Raw genomic sequence first — 17,651 nt, forward strand, 5'->3', positions numbered from 1 at the left:
TTTCTACACAGACTGATGGTTATAGGATAACAACTATTGTCTATGAGAAAATAGCACTCCTAAGTGATTGCTGATTCAAACACACAGCTATGTGACTAATATTTTTCAACACTGATCCTATAGGTAAGGCCCTGCATTGGCATGAGAGTTTGATTTTTCTAGTCACAGTGGAAATACTAACATATATATTTAGTTCTTTTCCAAAGTAGTTCACCTAATTAAAATTTTAAAAAGTAGCCAAGTAGCACTAACAAAGAATACCACCCAGAAACAAATATTGCTCTGGACCGCTGCCTTTATTCCTTATCTTGACATGACTTGGGAGCTGCAGAACAGCTTAGCTCTGAACTTCATTAACTCCTTGACACTGGTACCTGAAATGTTTATAGTCTCATGCCTTTCCTTTAGGGACACTGCATAGCATTAAATAATAACTATCATTCTTAGAAAGTTCTTTGTCATACCTAACCACAATTTTTTACCAGTTTTTTAAAGATCATTCTTATATTACTTTAAATCCTGTTTTCCAAAATCTTTTCTTCTAAATATTTTAATTCTGTTTTTCCAAAACTTCTTCCAAGAACATAGAGACATTATGAGGAGGCTTGTTGCCTTGCAGAGACACTGAAACTCTGGCATGAAAATGAATCTTCTGGTATGTGTTACGGGTGGAATCCTGCTTCAGGAGGCTTGTAGCATGGCCGTGATTCTGTATCCTAACAGTCTCTTCCCACCTCTTGCTGGATCTGGTATGCAGACGATCTTCTGACCATTTTGAGAAACACCCATTAAAATCAAAACGGGTCAGAAAAATTTCCCTGATATCCATCTCCCACGTACCTTTCTAACTCACCTTTTCACTATTCTCCATCTTTCCACCCATCTCTGGCATTTTCAGGTCCAGTCAGAACAAGATACATGTATAACTCAATATTATGAGCATTCTACTTTGCTCCTGGGCCACTTTTTCTCTCCTCTATCTGGAAAACTCAATCCTCTTATCTATGAAGGCCCCCCAAAATACTCCATTTATGAAGTTTTCTCTTTCCTTTCTCTATAGGAGTGTCCCCATATCACTTTGTATATATCTGTTAAAGTTATTATTATAATCTGTCCCAATTACTGATTATGTGTCTCTGTCTTCCAGGCTAATTCCATATTCTCCATAGGACAGTGAATATCACATGTTATTTAGTCAAAAAATATTTGTTGAAGTATAAATCTAACTGATCCTCTATTTAAAAAATTGCCTCCAGGTACATTATTACTTAGATCTTGGGGGAGGTGGGGAATGGTTGTCATCTTTGCCATTATTCTCTCAAGACAAATAGAATCTAGTATCTCTAACTTCCTCTAATAATCTATACTGTTCCATAAAATTTTATGTAAGTCCTACCCTCTAATAATCTATACTGTTTCACAAAATTTTATGTAAGTCCTACTTGAATTTAAAGAACTTTTTTAGTTCTATAAGGGCATTCCGTGCTTTGTAAAACGGTTTTTGATCCTAATACTGCACCATTCCATATAGACAAGTTTCGAAAGTGATTTCCTGAGACAGTATATTGTAGGAATTAATTTTTATGTCATAATAGGAAATTAAGATGCATTTCATGGGGTGTTATAAACCAAGTCCTCTGAATCTGAAATAGGGAATAAGGAGTTCTACTCATGGAATGCTTGTCTGTTAGAAAGGCCAAAGTAGTAACTTGGAAGGGACTTGGATGGCAAGAAATACAAAAATTTGTGCTAAGTTATGACAAGTATACATTGTAAATCATCTATGAATCTACAGCAACATAGAGGCTTTCAAATATAAGTGTGCTTCTTTGTCAGTGTGGGTAAATCATGCCCAAAGCAATAATCTCATTCCATGTGCACTTGAGAAAGAGACTTGTATAATCATGTGCTATTTTACTTAGTGTTTAAACCTTCTCAGCATTGGCTATCTGAAAGCAGAGTCTGACATGATTCCTGCTCAGTGCACAGAGAAACTTGTTTGCTACAGAAAATCATCAGGTTACATGGACTAATTAGCTTGTGAGGGGTTTCATTACCATCCTACATTTCTAAACCTATCAAAGATAATCTGTTTAACTATCCAAGATCAGAATTGCTTTACACCTTCCTTGGAAAACAGTGTGTCTCAGAGCTAGAGTTTCCTTCTCTCCCTAATTCCCTCCTTTCATGTTTTTCTCCTCCACAGTTGGGACTGTGAGTGATCCAGTGACCTTTTGCAGAACTGAGAACATGGCTTCCTGATTATATCTTAATAAATAATCATTGCAACTTATTCACCCACAGCCGTCTGAATTCTTTTAAACAAGTATATCATATATTGTAAAGTCAGCACAGTTTTAAGGGGAAAGAGGCTCAGGAAAAGTACAGGGCCGGACTCTGAGCAGAGTTTTGATTTTGATCCAGGGCACATGAAAACACAGGATATCCTTGCCACATTTACAATTCTGTGGTCTTGCTGGCCTGAAATGCTTCCCTGCCCTCCTTATGTACAGCAACATAAATGTAAATTACTCTGTCCAAAGTTGGCAGAAGCCCTCAGTTTCTCACAGAGCCTTCCCAGTGCAGTCCAGCCACCCTAGACTCCAGGGATATTGGTTCTTTGACACTGTCTTTACCTGGAAGTTGACACATTCATGTGTCCAGATTTCTAAAAAGGGTGTACATTCCTCAAGAGTAGAGGCCTGGCCTTACATATGTCTTTTATTCTCCCACAGCACATGGCTGCACTCCCACCAATTCTCTATTCATTAACTCTCCCTAACACCGCAAGGAAATTCCTGTAATACTGCATAAGTAATTTTGAATTTTCATGTTTTTCCAATGAGACCTACCTAGCTCCATTTATCACCTAGAACATAGATCTTTCTATATCAAGTCATCAAAATTAACATAAAATTATGGAGTGAAAAAAAAAACCAGTCTTCCAAATCAACACATAGCTAACTATCTTGAGCTTAATATTGGCCATTTAAAAGAAGATGACCCACTTATATCATTAACCAAATAGCACTATGTCAGATATAGGGTACATTTTAAAACCTAGTTTAGACAGCTAATCTTTCTGGTTTTAATAACTGTCTGCTCCATACAAAAACTATGTCTCATTAACTATTCAATATTTTCCCATAAACCATTTCTTGAAAAATTATTATAAAACCATAGAATTTTATACCAAGATTAGTCTAGGATATATCCTTTAGATCAACTATCATCATTTTACAAATGAGAAAACTGAGGCCCCAGAGATCTAAGTAATTTGAGCTACCTAGTTACTGACAGAAATAGGAGTTGAACACCAGTATTTAGACCCCAAATTAAATGGAAGTTTTGTTACACTTAACCATTTCACTTAGAGCACAATATATGTAGGTATTTTTAAATTTCATATAAAAATGGTTAAAAGAAAAAACACTGAACACCACTATAAATGAAACATGCTCATGGAGATAAACAAGTACATGCACAACACATTCCACGATAGACTCTCTGAATTTGCACAGGCGCACAACACAACCATTCTGAACTCACGAAGTTTAAAGATGGTTGTATTCCAAGAGTTTGTAAAATATGAGGATTTCTTACCTGGCAGCTGTATGAGGGGTTGATAAAAGACATTAAAAACTTGAGCTATGATTAGACATCAGGTTTTTCTGGCACCGAAGGTTTGCTTCTACCCAAGTTTCTGGGGTCTAGCACTGTTCTTACTAGGTAGGCCAGAGACTTGAGAGAGATCACCCCACATGTAAGATTGGCATTGGGACCACTGCAATATTAAGTTCACCTGAACCTTCCTTTTGGCCAGTTATTTTTCCTTATTGTTTCTGAAATCTCTACCATTACAGTCACTTCTTTGAGTTTGAAAGCTGAGGTGGGAAAATAACTTCAGAAGTTGCCTTGCTACTCCACCCCAGGTACTGAAAAGGGTGCTATCAACTTTAGTGCTTTTGAGCTGTAAAAGTGCATAACCTGGTGGGGGTGGCGGTGGGGGAGGAGAGAGATCTACACGTAACAGACAAGCTCCTGAGGAGGAAGGACGGCTCCTTTCAATTTGCCTCCAATGCTCCAACATGAATATCCATACATAGCCAGTTAAGTAGCTATGTATAGTTTAAATAAATAAATGATGCCCTATTAATGGGTTTCATAATACCCATTGATCTACAACAAGATGTTTTTATCCCACCCCATGAAAAGTTAACAGGGCCTTACAATCTGATGGTCAAACTCTTTAAAAAACACCCACTCTGATGAGACATCCATCAAAGATGCAACCACCTCCATGAACTTCCCTTGTCCTGTCATATAAAAGCTGACATCTTGACTTTTTAGTAGGTACCCAAGAGAGAACAAGTGGAGAGAAGTGCTCACTCCAGTTGGTCTTCACTTTCTACATACTAAGGCATATAGGATGATTAATCAGGAATAACAGAAACCCATATGAAACAAAATCAGCTTTTCACAGCTCTTCACTATCAAGAAATCCTATAAAACAGCATCAGTGTTATGACATGCACCAACAAGGGGTGACAAATTTGGTTGTGACACTTTGAAATGGCTGCACCAACTTGCAAGAGCTATGACTTTAAAAAAAAAACCTTAGTCTTTGCATTAGAAAGTTTTCACTTACTGACATTAAAACCAAGCTTGTTGATGATTCTTACGTATCAGTTTATTTACAGTTTACCTCACAATTTTTAAAGAGCAGACTGACTTCTGGGGTAAACGTCAGAAAAGGATATTCTGTGATCCTGAAATCTTTCAAATGAGGAATACATTCCCCTAATTAGTCTTCCTTAGAGAAGCTCACCACAGAATTATGGAATGGATTCCTTTGACAAATGCAGTGACTTTCAGTCCCAATTGGAAGAAAGATCGAGAAACAAAGGAATGAAAATACCATTTTACTTCTCAAGTTTAGATCACACTTGAAGAGTGTATCTGTGCTGTGGAATTCTTGATTCATATAAAGAATAAGTAAGCAGATCCTTTGCCCAAAGTTGGTTAAAAATAAGTAAAGAGGGCTTAAATGGTCACACCTTTACTTCTTTGAAACCCCCATTCCCCTGCTTTTGAAATCCATGTTTACAATGAGACAGATTCAATTAGAAAGCAAAGTTACTCACCATGGAGGAATCACCGCTTCCACTCCCGATCGGAGCTCCCTCAGCACAGGTCGGGAGGTGGGTAGAAAGTGGACTAGCCCTGCCCCCATCTATGACATCACAATCTACCTCATAAAAGGTAGTGAAAGTGCTCTGAACTCCTGTCTGATTTCCGAGAGATACAGAAAAGAGAGAGTGAGAGAGAGAGCAAGAGAAAAAAAAAACGTACCCTATTGGGAAGGGATTAGGGAAGTGGAAGAGGGAATGGTCTTTGGGAGAAAGAGGCATATGAAGGAATTAGGTGCTGAAAGAGAAATGGGTGGGCCACGGGGATATTAAGCAGCCCGGCCATTTGGATTCCTCATTGGCTTTCTTGAACAGATAAATAGATGAGCATCTTGGAAAAGGAGGATGTAGAAGCACCTTGCTTTGTCTGGCTATAAGGGACAATTATGGGGGGGGGTTTATGGGGGATGAATCCCCTGTTTAAAGCATTGAAGATCACCAAGAGAGAAAGCAAGGGCTGCAGCTTTTAAAGCCTGGAACGGTACATGGGGATTTCAGGTATCTTGCTTGGAAGTTCCAGTGCCCTGCTGTGTGACCTTCGCCAAGCCCTCAGCCTCTGCACATCCAGCCAATACATGGTACTAAATGGATACTTACCTCTTTCATGGGATCACCAAAGAACTAATGCATTCGTTGCTGCTAGAACAGCACCTCTTTCTACATCCAAGTGTGGGTTGTGTGACAGGTACAATTTAAAAGATAAGCCAATAACCAGTGACGATTTCTACCATTAGCCTTTCTACCTCTTAAAATACCATCTTTGATAAAATATTACTGATAATCTTAACTAAATTTTTCTGTGTGTATGGAATATGACATATACCTAAAGGGGGTAGTTAAGCCCTCCTTCAATACTGTAGAAAAATCAAATGGCAAGACTTTTACAATCATAAGGTTTCCTGTGCTGCCACTCTCGGAGGTCAGGTTTAAGTGACCTGGTAGTGCTAAGTGACCATTGACCATACACTGTGGTCACAGGCAGTTCTGCCATAGGCATTTAGTTACAGCTTTGTTTCATCTGAGTCCAATTTTCTTTTTGGAAATCAGGCAAGATGAAAGAGTAATGTGGACAGCACTAAGGTTTTTGTTTTGTTTAGTTTTTTTTTCAAATGGAGATTTAGAAGTTTAAATATCAAATTCTTCATGTTATTGAGTAGGTATTATGACAAAACAAAAGGGAGAGTGATCTTGAAGAGCAGGCAGGTCCTGAAACCATCCAGAGGGATGCAAGGACTTTTATCTGCCCGTATAATATATGAAAAGTGAAACCATCTCTTTACACAGAAAATATTTTAGTACAAGTGAAGATTCAAAATAATAGCTTACAATTCACAGCATCATAAATGGGTAAAGCCCAAAGCCTGTTTCTGTAGGTAAACAAAATTCCTAATTTCAAAAATTTTTGTTTTTAGCCAATATAGTTGTATTTTTACTCCTGTAATTCTTAGCTCACTAAACACATAAGCATAGTAAATAATCACAATTTAAAATTAAGCAAAATTGGCAGATTAGGGAGCATTTTGAAGCACAAGCTACTAAATTCAAGCTGATTACAAATTTGGCAACATCCCTCCCATCTTTTACTTCAAACTAAATGTTAAAGACATTTAAAGACTGTCTTTAGAGAAGTAAGGACAGAAAAGAAAAAAACATCTGATATATGAAGAAAGAATGGAATTTTTCCAATATTTGACTGTTTCTGTACTTATTAGAGGAAATGGTGATATTCTGCATGTTTCCCTTACTATATTATTGTTTCTATTTTCAATAATTCTAAACCTAAACTCAAATTATTTATTCAATAGCTATTAATTGTGTATTACTGTTAATGCCTGTATGAGGTTTCATTTTCCTCCAAGTTGTGCCTATTGGAACATTGACTAGTTGGCTTATCCTTGCTTTTTTATGCTTTTATAAAAATTGCATTTGGTTTTAGAAATTAGGCATCTCTTGATTTTCCCTTTGTAGGGAATGTGTTAGTCACCATTATTTCTCAGTTTCAATAATGAATCTTATGTAGTAGAAACTTACTTGCATTATCTCACACTTCATACAAAATTTAATGGCCATGATTTTAACATTAATGATGCAATCATCCATTCTTTCAACAAACACCTTAAGATTTTTACTACCAAAGAAAGTACACTGCTGCCAACATTAAGAAATCAGAATAAAATTGGGGTTAAAGACTTTTCAAATATTGAAATAAAACAAACTGGACTTAGATTAGAGTCTATTAATATGTCTAATTAATTATCCGTTGTTAATTTGAAATGGAGCATGACTTCAGGAACCCAATGCAAAACTAGGCTGCATCAAAACGATGCAGAGTGGTGAACTGTGCTGACTTTTGAGGTGAATTTAGTATGACTGATTAGATAATGTTTTCCATTATGGTATTAGTTAAAAGAACAAAACTTTCTTTGACACAGAATGTAATGCCAGGATCAGAAAATTTCCAATGCTTTTTAGAATCTAGCTTCTTGACACTGTTTATAAAAACTGAATCTTCCTGCAGTTATGGGTTTGATGCATACTTCCTATGACATCATATAAATTGATGCATTAGCCTTTCAAGACAAGATATTAAGTGATTTCAAGATTTCAGTGAAGACACCCCAGTATTGAAGTCAAGATTATAATTTTATTCTGACCAGAGAGATGTAGGGTTAGTTTCAAATTTTTGTTTGTTGAAAAAGAAAAATGTTTTCATTTAACTTTCTGGTTAAAAGGGTTGAGAAAAGTCAGATGGGATAATATGTACACCCTAAAAGAATAATCTGCAGATATAATTACAAAATAATTCATAATGGAAGATATGATCAGGCAGTTGGCATATCATTTGATCAGAATGTTATTAGTGAAGAGAAATATCTCAACAAGAAAGAATACAATTAATTTTGATAGCAACAGATTTGAATCAGGAGTTCCTATATTAAGAGACCATGTTCCGAATTTATGATAGTGTCTCATATACAGAACATTGGGCTTAAAAAAGAAGGTGGTCCTTAGATGATGATGCTGACTGGAACTTCTCCAGTATATTCTCCCTCATTTGAAAAACAGATTTGGGAAGGAGGGGGGAAGTGGGTAAGAGACGACAAGAGGCAGGTTGTACAGATTTGACACAACGTCTTGCCAGGGTTCCAGTCAAGTCCACTATCAGTAAGGCATCGCAGAGATCAAGGTATTCAGAGAAAAGCAATGAAGTAAGATACAGTTTTGATGATGAAAGGAAAGATTAAAGTCTAAATTAAGAAAGCTTGCCTTCAAGAAAACAGGATTAGGATGAACTATCTGAAATAAAATTTATTGTCCAGAAGGAAATGATAGTCCAAAATAGAGTAAAACAATGTGTTCTGAAGCAATGAAAGAAATCTGAACTAACAAAACTCCATATTGGCCATCCAGAAGTCTTTTCTATTTGTAAGATACATGGGCCATAACATGGCACATATTTCTCTCCTAAGGGCTGTGACGAAAGCCATATTTTATAAATCATTTAAATTAATCTGGAGAAAGTATTTGACAAAATAATCTGTAGGAACAGAATGTAGATGACAGTAAGTTAAATACACATTTCTAGAACATAATAAACCAACAACAACAATGAATACACAGAGATAGCCATCAACAGACATCCTGCTATTCTAAACAGTAAGATGAGAAATTAAGTGGAAAAAAATAGACTATGAAATTTAGAATAAGCACAAGTGACTTTTACTATTTTCATGGAAAATATTTACTGTTAGAGAGAAAGGACTTTGAATGCTCTCACCCAATATTTAGCACTGTGACTTTTAAGCAGTTGGAATACAACAGAAATGTTATTCAATGAATCAGAAAATATTCTTATGTGAACAAGAAATAAGTACAATTCTTTGAAGCTCTGTTAGTCTGTCATTGGAAATTAGGGAGAATATATGGAAAACTGATCTTTTTCTAGAAAAATATTGTTAATATTAATCAAATTCAATACTAAACAACATAAAAGCCTGTCTCAGTTTGACTCTGGGATCTCTTTATATCCTTTGAGTCATGTAAGTTAATGGAAAATAACGCAAAATCAGTAATAAAATCCCCAGGTAATAGTAGTTATATGGTTTCAATATTCATCTTCTCTTTTTTACCTATTTACATTTTTTATCAACTTGTTCACATTTTAACTTCTTGTACTTCAACTGCCTTCAATCCAGGAATTCTTGAGGTGTGTCCAAGTAGGAACAACAAAAATAATTGCAGTGGGTTTAGGCAACCAATTCAAAACAATGTATTTCTTGACTAAAGATAACAAATCTAAGTGTACACAAGAAAGCCAGAAAGCAGGAACTGCATTATATATACTGTTTCTAAATAAAGATATTAACCCAACACTATGGCTTTCCATAATTACTTGTTTCAACTGAAGGGAAAAGGTGTATCTGGATTTGCTCTCACATATCCAAAACAAGTTAAAAATAGGGGGTGGGAGCTCCCTACTTCAGATATTATTTTAAACATATTAAAAAATAACATCTTAGAATGAAATCAGACAGTTACAATATATAGGCAATTATCTCAAAATTAGAATATATCTCATAGGAAAATATTATAACCATTACTTCTTATATAGGTTTGCCTGATTTCACAGATATCAAAAGCTATATGCAATCATTGCCCCTCATTTAGGTACCTCCCATGTATTCAATTTCAAAGTTTTCACAAAATATTACTATTCATTAGCTGCCAAACAGTCTTCAGAATATTAACTGAAAACTAAGGCTTAATTACTAATAGATTAAGGTGTGACTTATTAGCCTTCCTTCTTTTAATTAGAGGCTTCCAAAACTTGAAAAACTTCTAAAATGCAAAGGGGTGAAAGTTCACTGGCTTAATGACAAGCATTGGAATTTCTGAGGTTAAAAGACACTCTTCTTAAAGACGCTGATCCCTTCTACTCTTAGCAATAATGCCCTCAAACTAAAATAAAAACACCGCACAAGTACAGGTGATGCAATCAAATCAACCCAGTGAGTAGATCCCAGTTAGGTCAATCCATGACTCTAGTTAAAGTAAAAAGAGTGACTTGCTTGATTCACAGCCCAGCTTTGCCACAATAGAGTCTGTTTTCTTATTTTAGAATGAGAGCATAAGAATATAAAGTCTTTTTTTTTGCATAAAACAATGCAGTAAGATAACCAACAGGTTTTATTCCATCAGTGAATAACTGATTATTTTTCCTCAATGAATAGAATTAATCATTTTGATAAGTTTAGGATCCCCATCATGAGTATGTAATTGAGGAGCTACTTATTACAGCAGAGAATTTTATCATCTTCCTTTGCACAAGACTATATGAATTCAGGGAGACACCTACACAGGTGTAGTGTGACGACAGCTTCCTATAATGCCTACACCCAAGGAGATTTTCCTATAAAAATTCCTATTTCCGTTTTTTTCCCCCCAAAAATAATGCCTTGAGTTTGTTAAATGTCACTTTTATAACACTGGGTGAATGAATTCACAATGAAAAAACACTTAAGAGTTTTTTCCAAAGGTTTGTCTAATTTGGGTGCTGGGAAAATCAGTGACCCCATTCACTGATAGAAATGTAACTACGACAGACTTAATGCAGGAATCAGAATTTAAATGGTTATAGTTTTACTATCATAGCAGATGGGGGGTAGGCTTTTGGGGGAAAGATTGAATTATTCAACAATACATTTGACTAGCAAAGTATGTGCAAAGAATATTGCCATTCTGCAAATGATGAACACCTACTTAATTTTCTTGCTGTTAAAGAGTATCTCCAGTATCTGTCCACCCAAATTTATAATCTAGTTTGTTTTAATCTCTATCTCTGGACTCTCCCACTCTCCCCAGATCAAGAAAAGTCCTTTAAGCCCAAATAATTAACAGCCTACCCTCTGGAAAGTCTGGGCCAAATTCTTTGGAACTGTTGTTAATTCCCTGAACACATACACTTTTGTTCAAATGAAGCACAGAAATGCACTTCAAAACCAAACTGAAATAGCTAGCAATTTTTTTCCCCATTACTACTACACTTTGATGACTGGAGATATTTAAGAATTGACAATAGACAGAATTAGAAGATGTTAAAATAAAGACTCTTCCCTAAAAAGGGTTGCCTAAGTACAGGTCTATACAACTAGGTGTCATGGTTCCTTCAGTGACTGTTTCATCTCATTACAAAAGACTGACATTTCTTTTCACAGATGGAATACAAAATTTTTCAAATACAATGCAATTCTCATCTCAACAGACCACATTAATATACGTGTGTGTGTGTGTGTGTGTATAGCATTGTGCAAATTAATCCAATATTTTCTTTTCTTTAAATTGCATAACATCAGATATATCTCAGTTGTCAACTATTTGTTCAGTTCTTGATCAGTCCTTATCCAGGGGCAAGGGAGTAGATGTCAAATCAAGGGTATTTAGGGTGTGTGTGTGTGTGTGTGCGCGCGCGCGCGCACGCACGCACACGCGCATGAGTGCATGTACATACATATCTTTGATTCTATGCCAGTGTCAGATAGGATATATTTGAATATTATCAGTTTTTTGTACTTTCATGAATATTTTTCATTTATTACCACGAATACTCATGGTGATTTTAATTGAGTCCATTTGTTTTCATGATGTGAAGCATAGCAATAGAAATGCTTGGAATTGACCCCTTTTGCTCCAATTTTCTCTTTACCAATTCAGATTCTACCAGAATCACAAATTACCCTTGCCCACCTTGTCAAACCTCTGCGTAACTCCACTGAGAGGGATTCAAGATCAGAAAAGAGAGACTTCAATGACAAGGAACAAAAGCACGTGATACCCAATCCCTCAGGAATAGGTCAGGGATACATGGCATCAGCATGAGAGCTTAGGGAACTGACATTCCTATCTCCAAACTCTTCCTATATTTTGTTAGCATGAAAAAACATTTATATGCAATTAAATTTATTAAAAGTTGTAGCATTTTCATGTGGACTCAGCTGTAGGTTACGTCAGCACCCTTCCCCTCCTGTCCTGACCATTAAATTCCTGTCCTGAGCAGGGTTTTTGCTTTTATGTTCTGGCTTCATTGTTACAATGGGGCTCCTGCTGTATTTAAACTTAAAAAAATATATATGTGGAGTTTTTCAGTTTTTTCAGAAGGCTTGATGTTCAGCGTTTCACATTCTAAAATCCTACATTATTGTTTCCAGTCTCATCCAGAATAATGCACAAAGTATAAATCTTTCTGAAGCTAAAGACAATGCAAGGTTATGGAATGCTTTTTATTTCTCAAGATCCATATTTATCTCCATTTTTTAAATTCAAAAGAACCCATTAAATCCTCTGAAACCCATTGAATAAAAATTAATTAAAAACATGACAAATATATGGGTAACTTCCATATCATGATATAGGAACTTATTTGTATTTAAAATATCTTTACATACTTGGCTCAACTTTTCTCCCACGATGAATGGGATGCTGTCACGTTGAATGGACATCACCTGGACTAAACTGATTTGAGACGCTGTGGATAAGTTCCTATTTCATTTGATTTTTCCTTCCTTCCTTCATGCCTCATCCCTCTTACTCTACCCCCTTTCTTCTCTTCCCTTCGTCTTTCCACATTCCTTTTTCCAAAAAGCATGTAAACTGGCTTAACAGATTAAATAAACAAACAACAAACTAAGCAAACCAATGAAGCCAATTTATAAATGAATAGTGTTTAATCTTCTGGACTTCAGTTTCCTCTTCTTTCACCTTAACATTTGTATCACTCTGTTAGTTAAAAAAAAAAAGTTTTTCTTTCTCATTATCCCTTAGCAACCAGGTTGAGCTAACTGGCTCACAAATGCATCCTGAGATTTAAGAGGAGCAGCATCTTTTGGCTGTTGAGTAAGGTCTGAAAAGAACAGATTGCCAGCCAGAAAATTAATGGTGCTTATTATACAGCAGTGTGAGTGAGCATTTGTAGGCATATATCCTGGGTTGCTTAATTTCTCTAATTCCCCATCATGATTATAAAGAGATTTTATGCTCATTTTCCCCAATGACCTGTTGAGTATTCTTGCTCCACCTCTTAAGCCAAAGGCTGATACAACACAAGAGGCCTCTCCCAGTGTGTACACATAGAATCACATAAAACATAGACATCCTGCCAATCAAACTGTGCACTTTTGTAACACATTCATCATGCCACTTCAAGGCTATAAAAACATGGCTCTCCATTTTGAATTCCAAATCAGTTTTCTTGACAAAAGGGAAATAATATATCCAATCTCTTCTGTTTTAGCAGAAACTTGGAATTCTAACAAATATACTTTCCTGGGGGCTTTCATATATTTCAGAGAAGGAGCCACAGCTTTTAATCCCATGCACATAAACACAAGGAGAACGAAGGAAGGTTCAAGTATTTCTCTTTTCTTGATTGCACATTATACTACAGTGGCTTCTCCTTAAAAATATAGCAAATTTGTCATGCCAGACAACAAAATAAATTTAGTCCAAAGTCTGGGTGCACTTTCTTGGCAAAATCATCGAAAGTTTGTGTGTATGGGGGGGGGGTCTCACATTCTTGACTCTTTCAGAACTGAAGGCAGTTATTTGGGACTATTTTTCAGCATAAACAAACTGTATTTTTTGTTTTTGTTTTTTTCTCGATTGGCTATTAGTGAAGGAGGATGAAGAGTAAGATGGAGGCAGAAGTAGCAAAAAAGCAGACTACAGATGCAGGTATGGCACCAAATAGCAATCAAGTTTGAGAAAACAAAAATGAGGCCAAGAGTAGGCCCATAACTAAGCAGCATATAGCAAACCTTTATAATGCATTTGACTCAGAATCAGTATATAGTCATATAGCATTCCTCCCAAAGAAGCCTTCTCCCATGCAAGGATTTACGAACTTTGTCAATAAGACCCAAAGAAGGAAACAGGCTTCTTGATGGTGTTCTCAATCTCAAACACCTCCGCAAATGCCAACAGTGCAAGTGATGAAAGCCAGTGATGGTTTGGACTACATCTAAATGAGGAAAAGACAATGGAGTGAAGCTCTGGAGGCAGTGATGAACAATGAGAACTGAGAGGATGATGGAGAGCAACTCTGCCGGGAAACTGCCACCTACATGAGGCTGTGGAGTTGGAGATCCACACAGATGTTTTGTGCATCCATGTAAATAATAAGATTTGGAAAGTAACAAATGAAAGCACACAAGGCAAGCTAAACAAAAAGCACTCGGTTCCACAGGTGCTGTGTACAGATGGACATGAAGGCTGAATGGTATGGGAAGCTATACCATCGAGGCAGAAGATAAGAAAGGAAGCAAAGGAGATGCAATGTTTTGATCGCTTCTTGGCAGAGAGAGTCTTCATAATTACCAACTTGGCAGAAAGGACACATTGCAAGACAGATTGCTCCTGGTTTTTGAAGAATGTTGAGGCAGAATCATTTTGAAAATGCAAAGAGGTGATGGTGCATTGGGAATAAGCACACAATAGCCAATTTATTGGATTTTAGTGGGACCGCATGGAACAGGCTTTCCAGATGGCATCTCCATGCAAGCCAGATCAGCTCTTTTCCCAGCTATGTTTTCTGCAAGCCAAACAACATAGGAACTGAAACCTTTGGGTTCAACAAAGATTTTTTTTTCACATATTTTTATCAAATGGTCAATGTGCTGAATTTCTGAAAATGACTTGGGGAAAAAATTGAGCTTCACGACCAGTCTGATTATCCCAAGTTATTTACCATGCTGCTGAAGCTGTTCCTGGTAAGGCTGCAGTAAACGGCAGCACCATGGTTGACTGGGAAAAGAACTAAAGGTGGCAGAGCCACACTTTGGAATTTGCTAACACTTTACATTAGATGGCACCTTTTGCTGAAAGAAAGGGACCAGAGGAGGAGGAAAGCCAAGGAGAAGAACCTTAACACATACATTTTGGAAATCTTGCTAAGAAATCCTGATACTTCTATTCACTGAACTTATTATTTTTTGCATTTGATGAAAATGGACGAGATACTTTCACTTTCATGACAAGGGGAATGCTGGAGTGAGTGACTGAGCAAAGACTATGGCATTGTTAGTGTGTGACAACTCTCTTAGTTTTTGGCAACAGCACATCAGCCTGCATTAAATATAAACATTTTCTGGCTTTCAGGGTTACTGTTGACCTAGTATGCATTGGAACCTGTGCAATGAGTTCCTACTGTTTTCATCGTCTCTAACATGTGAACACAGTCCACACGTAGAGAGGCTGGCTCCTGAACAGACAATGAAAATTACTAGGACTAACAAAGGGAAATAGACTCACAATGAGTAACTATGCAAAAGCTCCCAATAATTCTGATAGTCACAGCTTGGCAATGAGTTTCCAGACTATGAAATTAGTTTTCTTGTAAAGAATGGAGATTTTACAAGGCTAGTATAAACATGGGGTAATTGGAAAATCAAATTGCTCTTTGTGAGTTATTGTAAGGTCTGGAATAATGGCGATAACATTTATTTAAAAAAGAAAAAACAACAACAAAAAAACCTCCCTATGAATAATGTAGTTTGGTGTTTGTTAGCAGTACTGTTGCCAAGAATGCTCGCCTTGGAAGTACAACAGTGGAAACTTAAACTGTGAAGCCCAAGTCCCAGCTTACCCCTGACACAATGAGCTCTCCTCCCAGATTCTGTACTTCTGCCTTCACCTTGCTGCAGATATTAAGCTGATGGCAATACAAGGCAATTCGTTGAAGGTAGGCTAATAAATCCTGCTTACATGCTGAATCAGGACACTATAAGACATCAAACAAAGTGTTCTCAATTAGTAAGTACTCTTCAGTTTGAAACACTTGCCTTATAAAAGCTGGGAGAGAAAAGGGTTCAGTATCATATACCTTCATTATATCCATTTAACTTAAACTTCTTTATAGTGCATTTTGGGAAGGCCACAGACAACAGTTTGGCATGGCTGGCTCTACTTTGATAAAATTCTATGAAAAGAATATTGAAGATCTTCCAGAAAGTCTTATTGGGACTTTTGTACATGTTTGTGAGTATTTTTACCAGTTGTCTCCTAACCTGCTAAAGAAAACTAAATATGCTACAGTTTTTTTTTCCTAGTGTTCCATTCAGTGTTCACTATGTGCAAAGTTATTTTAATATGAACAACCAAAGCAACAGATGCTAGAAGGACATTGCTCCATGTGGCACTCTGTCACAGCCTAGGGGAGAGTTTCAATTCAGTTAGTTGGGAGAAAAAAAAATCACTTGTTTCTGTTGACTTTCTAAAAATGGCATCATTCATTAAAGGAAGTTTGTTACAATTTTTGGATTTTCATATTTATCAAAATTTTAGCAACATGATAAACTTCCTTTAAATAAGAGACACTGAGAAGGATTGTGACCACTGTAAGAAAAATAAATTTGTGTAGAATGAATTTAAAGCCAATTAAATAAACTCATAAGAGTAACAACAGAGACCTTCAAAGGATGCACCAGAGTTAACTATGGCCAGGGAGTTTGACTTATCTTTGTGACTTAAGTGGGTAGATGTCCATAAAGGCGTGCTGAGCTTTGCTGAATACTTCTAGACATCTACATGACTATCTAAAGCATTTCTGAGGTTCCAGAGCCAATGGTTATCCAGTAATTGAAATATATTTCTATTGCTATCAAATGTTCAGCTCGAGATTCTCTAGGGAATCCCATTGTTCTGGCTCAATATGGTACTTGCAAAGGATATATAATCACCAGATCCTTGATGAAACACTGCAAGAAATAAGTACCAATAGCCCAAACTGAAATATCTTATTTAGAACAACAGTATGAGAAAAAGACTCCAGCTAAGTTTCTTTTGCACTCAAAAGAGGGGAAGCCAGGGTTTTGACATAACCATTTATTTAATAAATGACAAAGGGATCTCTTTTATATATAAAACTTAGCATTGTGTATGTTTTTTTTCACCAACTGCATTTATCATGAAAAAATACCACAGAGAGTGTTTTTAGCTTTCCATAAGTACTTAATACTGTAATATTTATCCTACTCCAGAGACCCATATACTGAAAGGAATTAACTTAAAAATGATATCTCCCTAGAGGGCTGACAAGGCTTTTGATACAAATACCTTGTAGCAAATTAAACTGGAAGTTCTATCTCAATGGAACAGTAATTAAAAATGCAACAGTCCGTAAAAAGTTTTTATTGCGTGCATATCTCAAATCTTCATAAAAACATTTTCAGGCAAAATAAAGGCAACATATCCACTTCTTGGTCATGCTCTTTCTATTATTTAAGCTGAAACATTTAAAATACACATAAATGCATGATGGGCCAAGAAAACTAACTCTTATACCATGGAAATAGGTACACAATTTGAGAAAGAAATGTCTTATTCAGACAAAACATGAGGAAATCTATAAGCTGCTTCACAGCTGATGATAGTAAGAATGCCACAACGAAAGGGCGGTTTTTAACCTTCATC

General features: G+C 36.3%; 1 protein-coding gene across 7 annotated transcripts in view; it reads right to left on the reverse strand.

Annotated features, from left to right (window-relative positions):
* CTNNA2 (catenin alpha 2) overlaps positions 1 to 17,651 on the reverse strand; it is a 1,115,489-nt gene that overhangs the window by 26,337 nt on the left and 1,071,501 nt on the right. For 6 of the 7 annotated variants that reach the window (XM_073241862.1, XM_073241858.1, XM_073241861.1 and 3 more), the window contains 2 exons: positions 15,826 to 15,960; positions 5,145 to 5,288 (listed from right to left, as the gene is read on the reverse strand). In XM_073241862.1, coding sequence (XP_073097963.1) covers positions 5,145 to 5,288; positions 15,826 to 15,960 — 279 coding nt within the window. The remainder of the gene's footprint in view (positions 1 to 5,144; positions 5,289 to 15,825; positions 15,961 to 17,651) is intronic. The other variant, XM_073241865.1, reaches the window with a different exon arrangement.

The sequence above is a fragment of the Manis javanica genome, chromosome 1 (genome assembly GCF_040802235.1).
Source record: "Manis javanica isolate MJ-LG chromosome 1, MJ_LKY, whole genome shotgun sequence".
NCBI classification, from domain to species: Eukaryota; Metazoa; Chordata; class Mammalia; order Pholidota; family Manidae; genus Manis; species Manis javanica.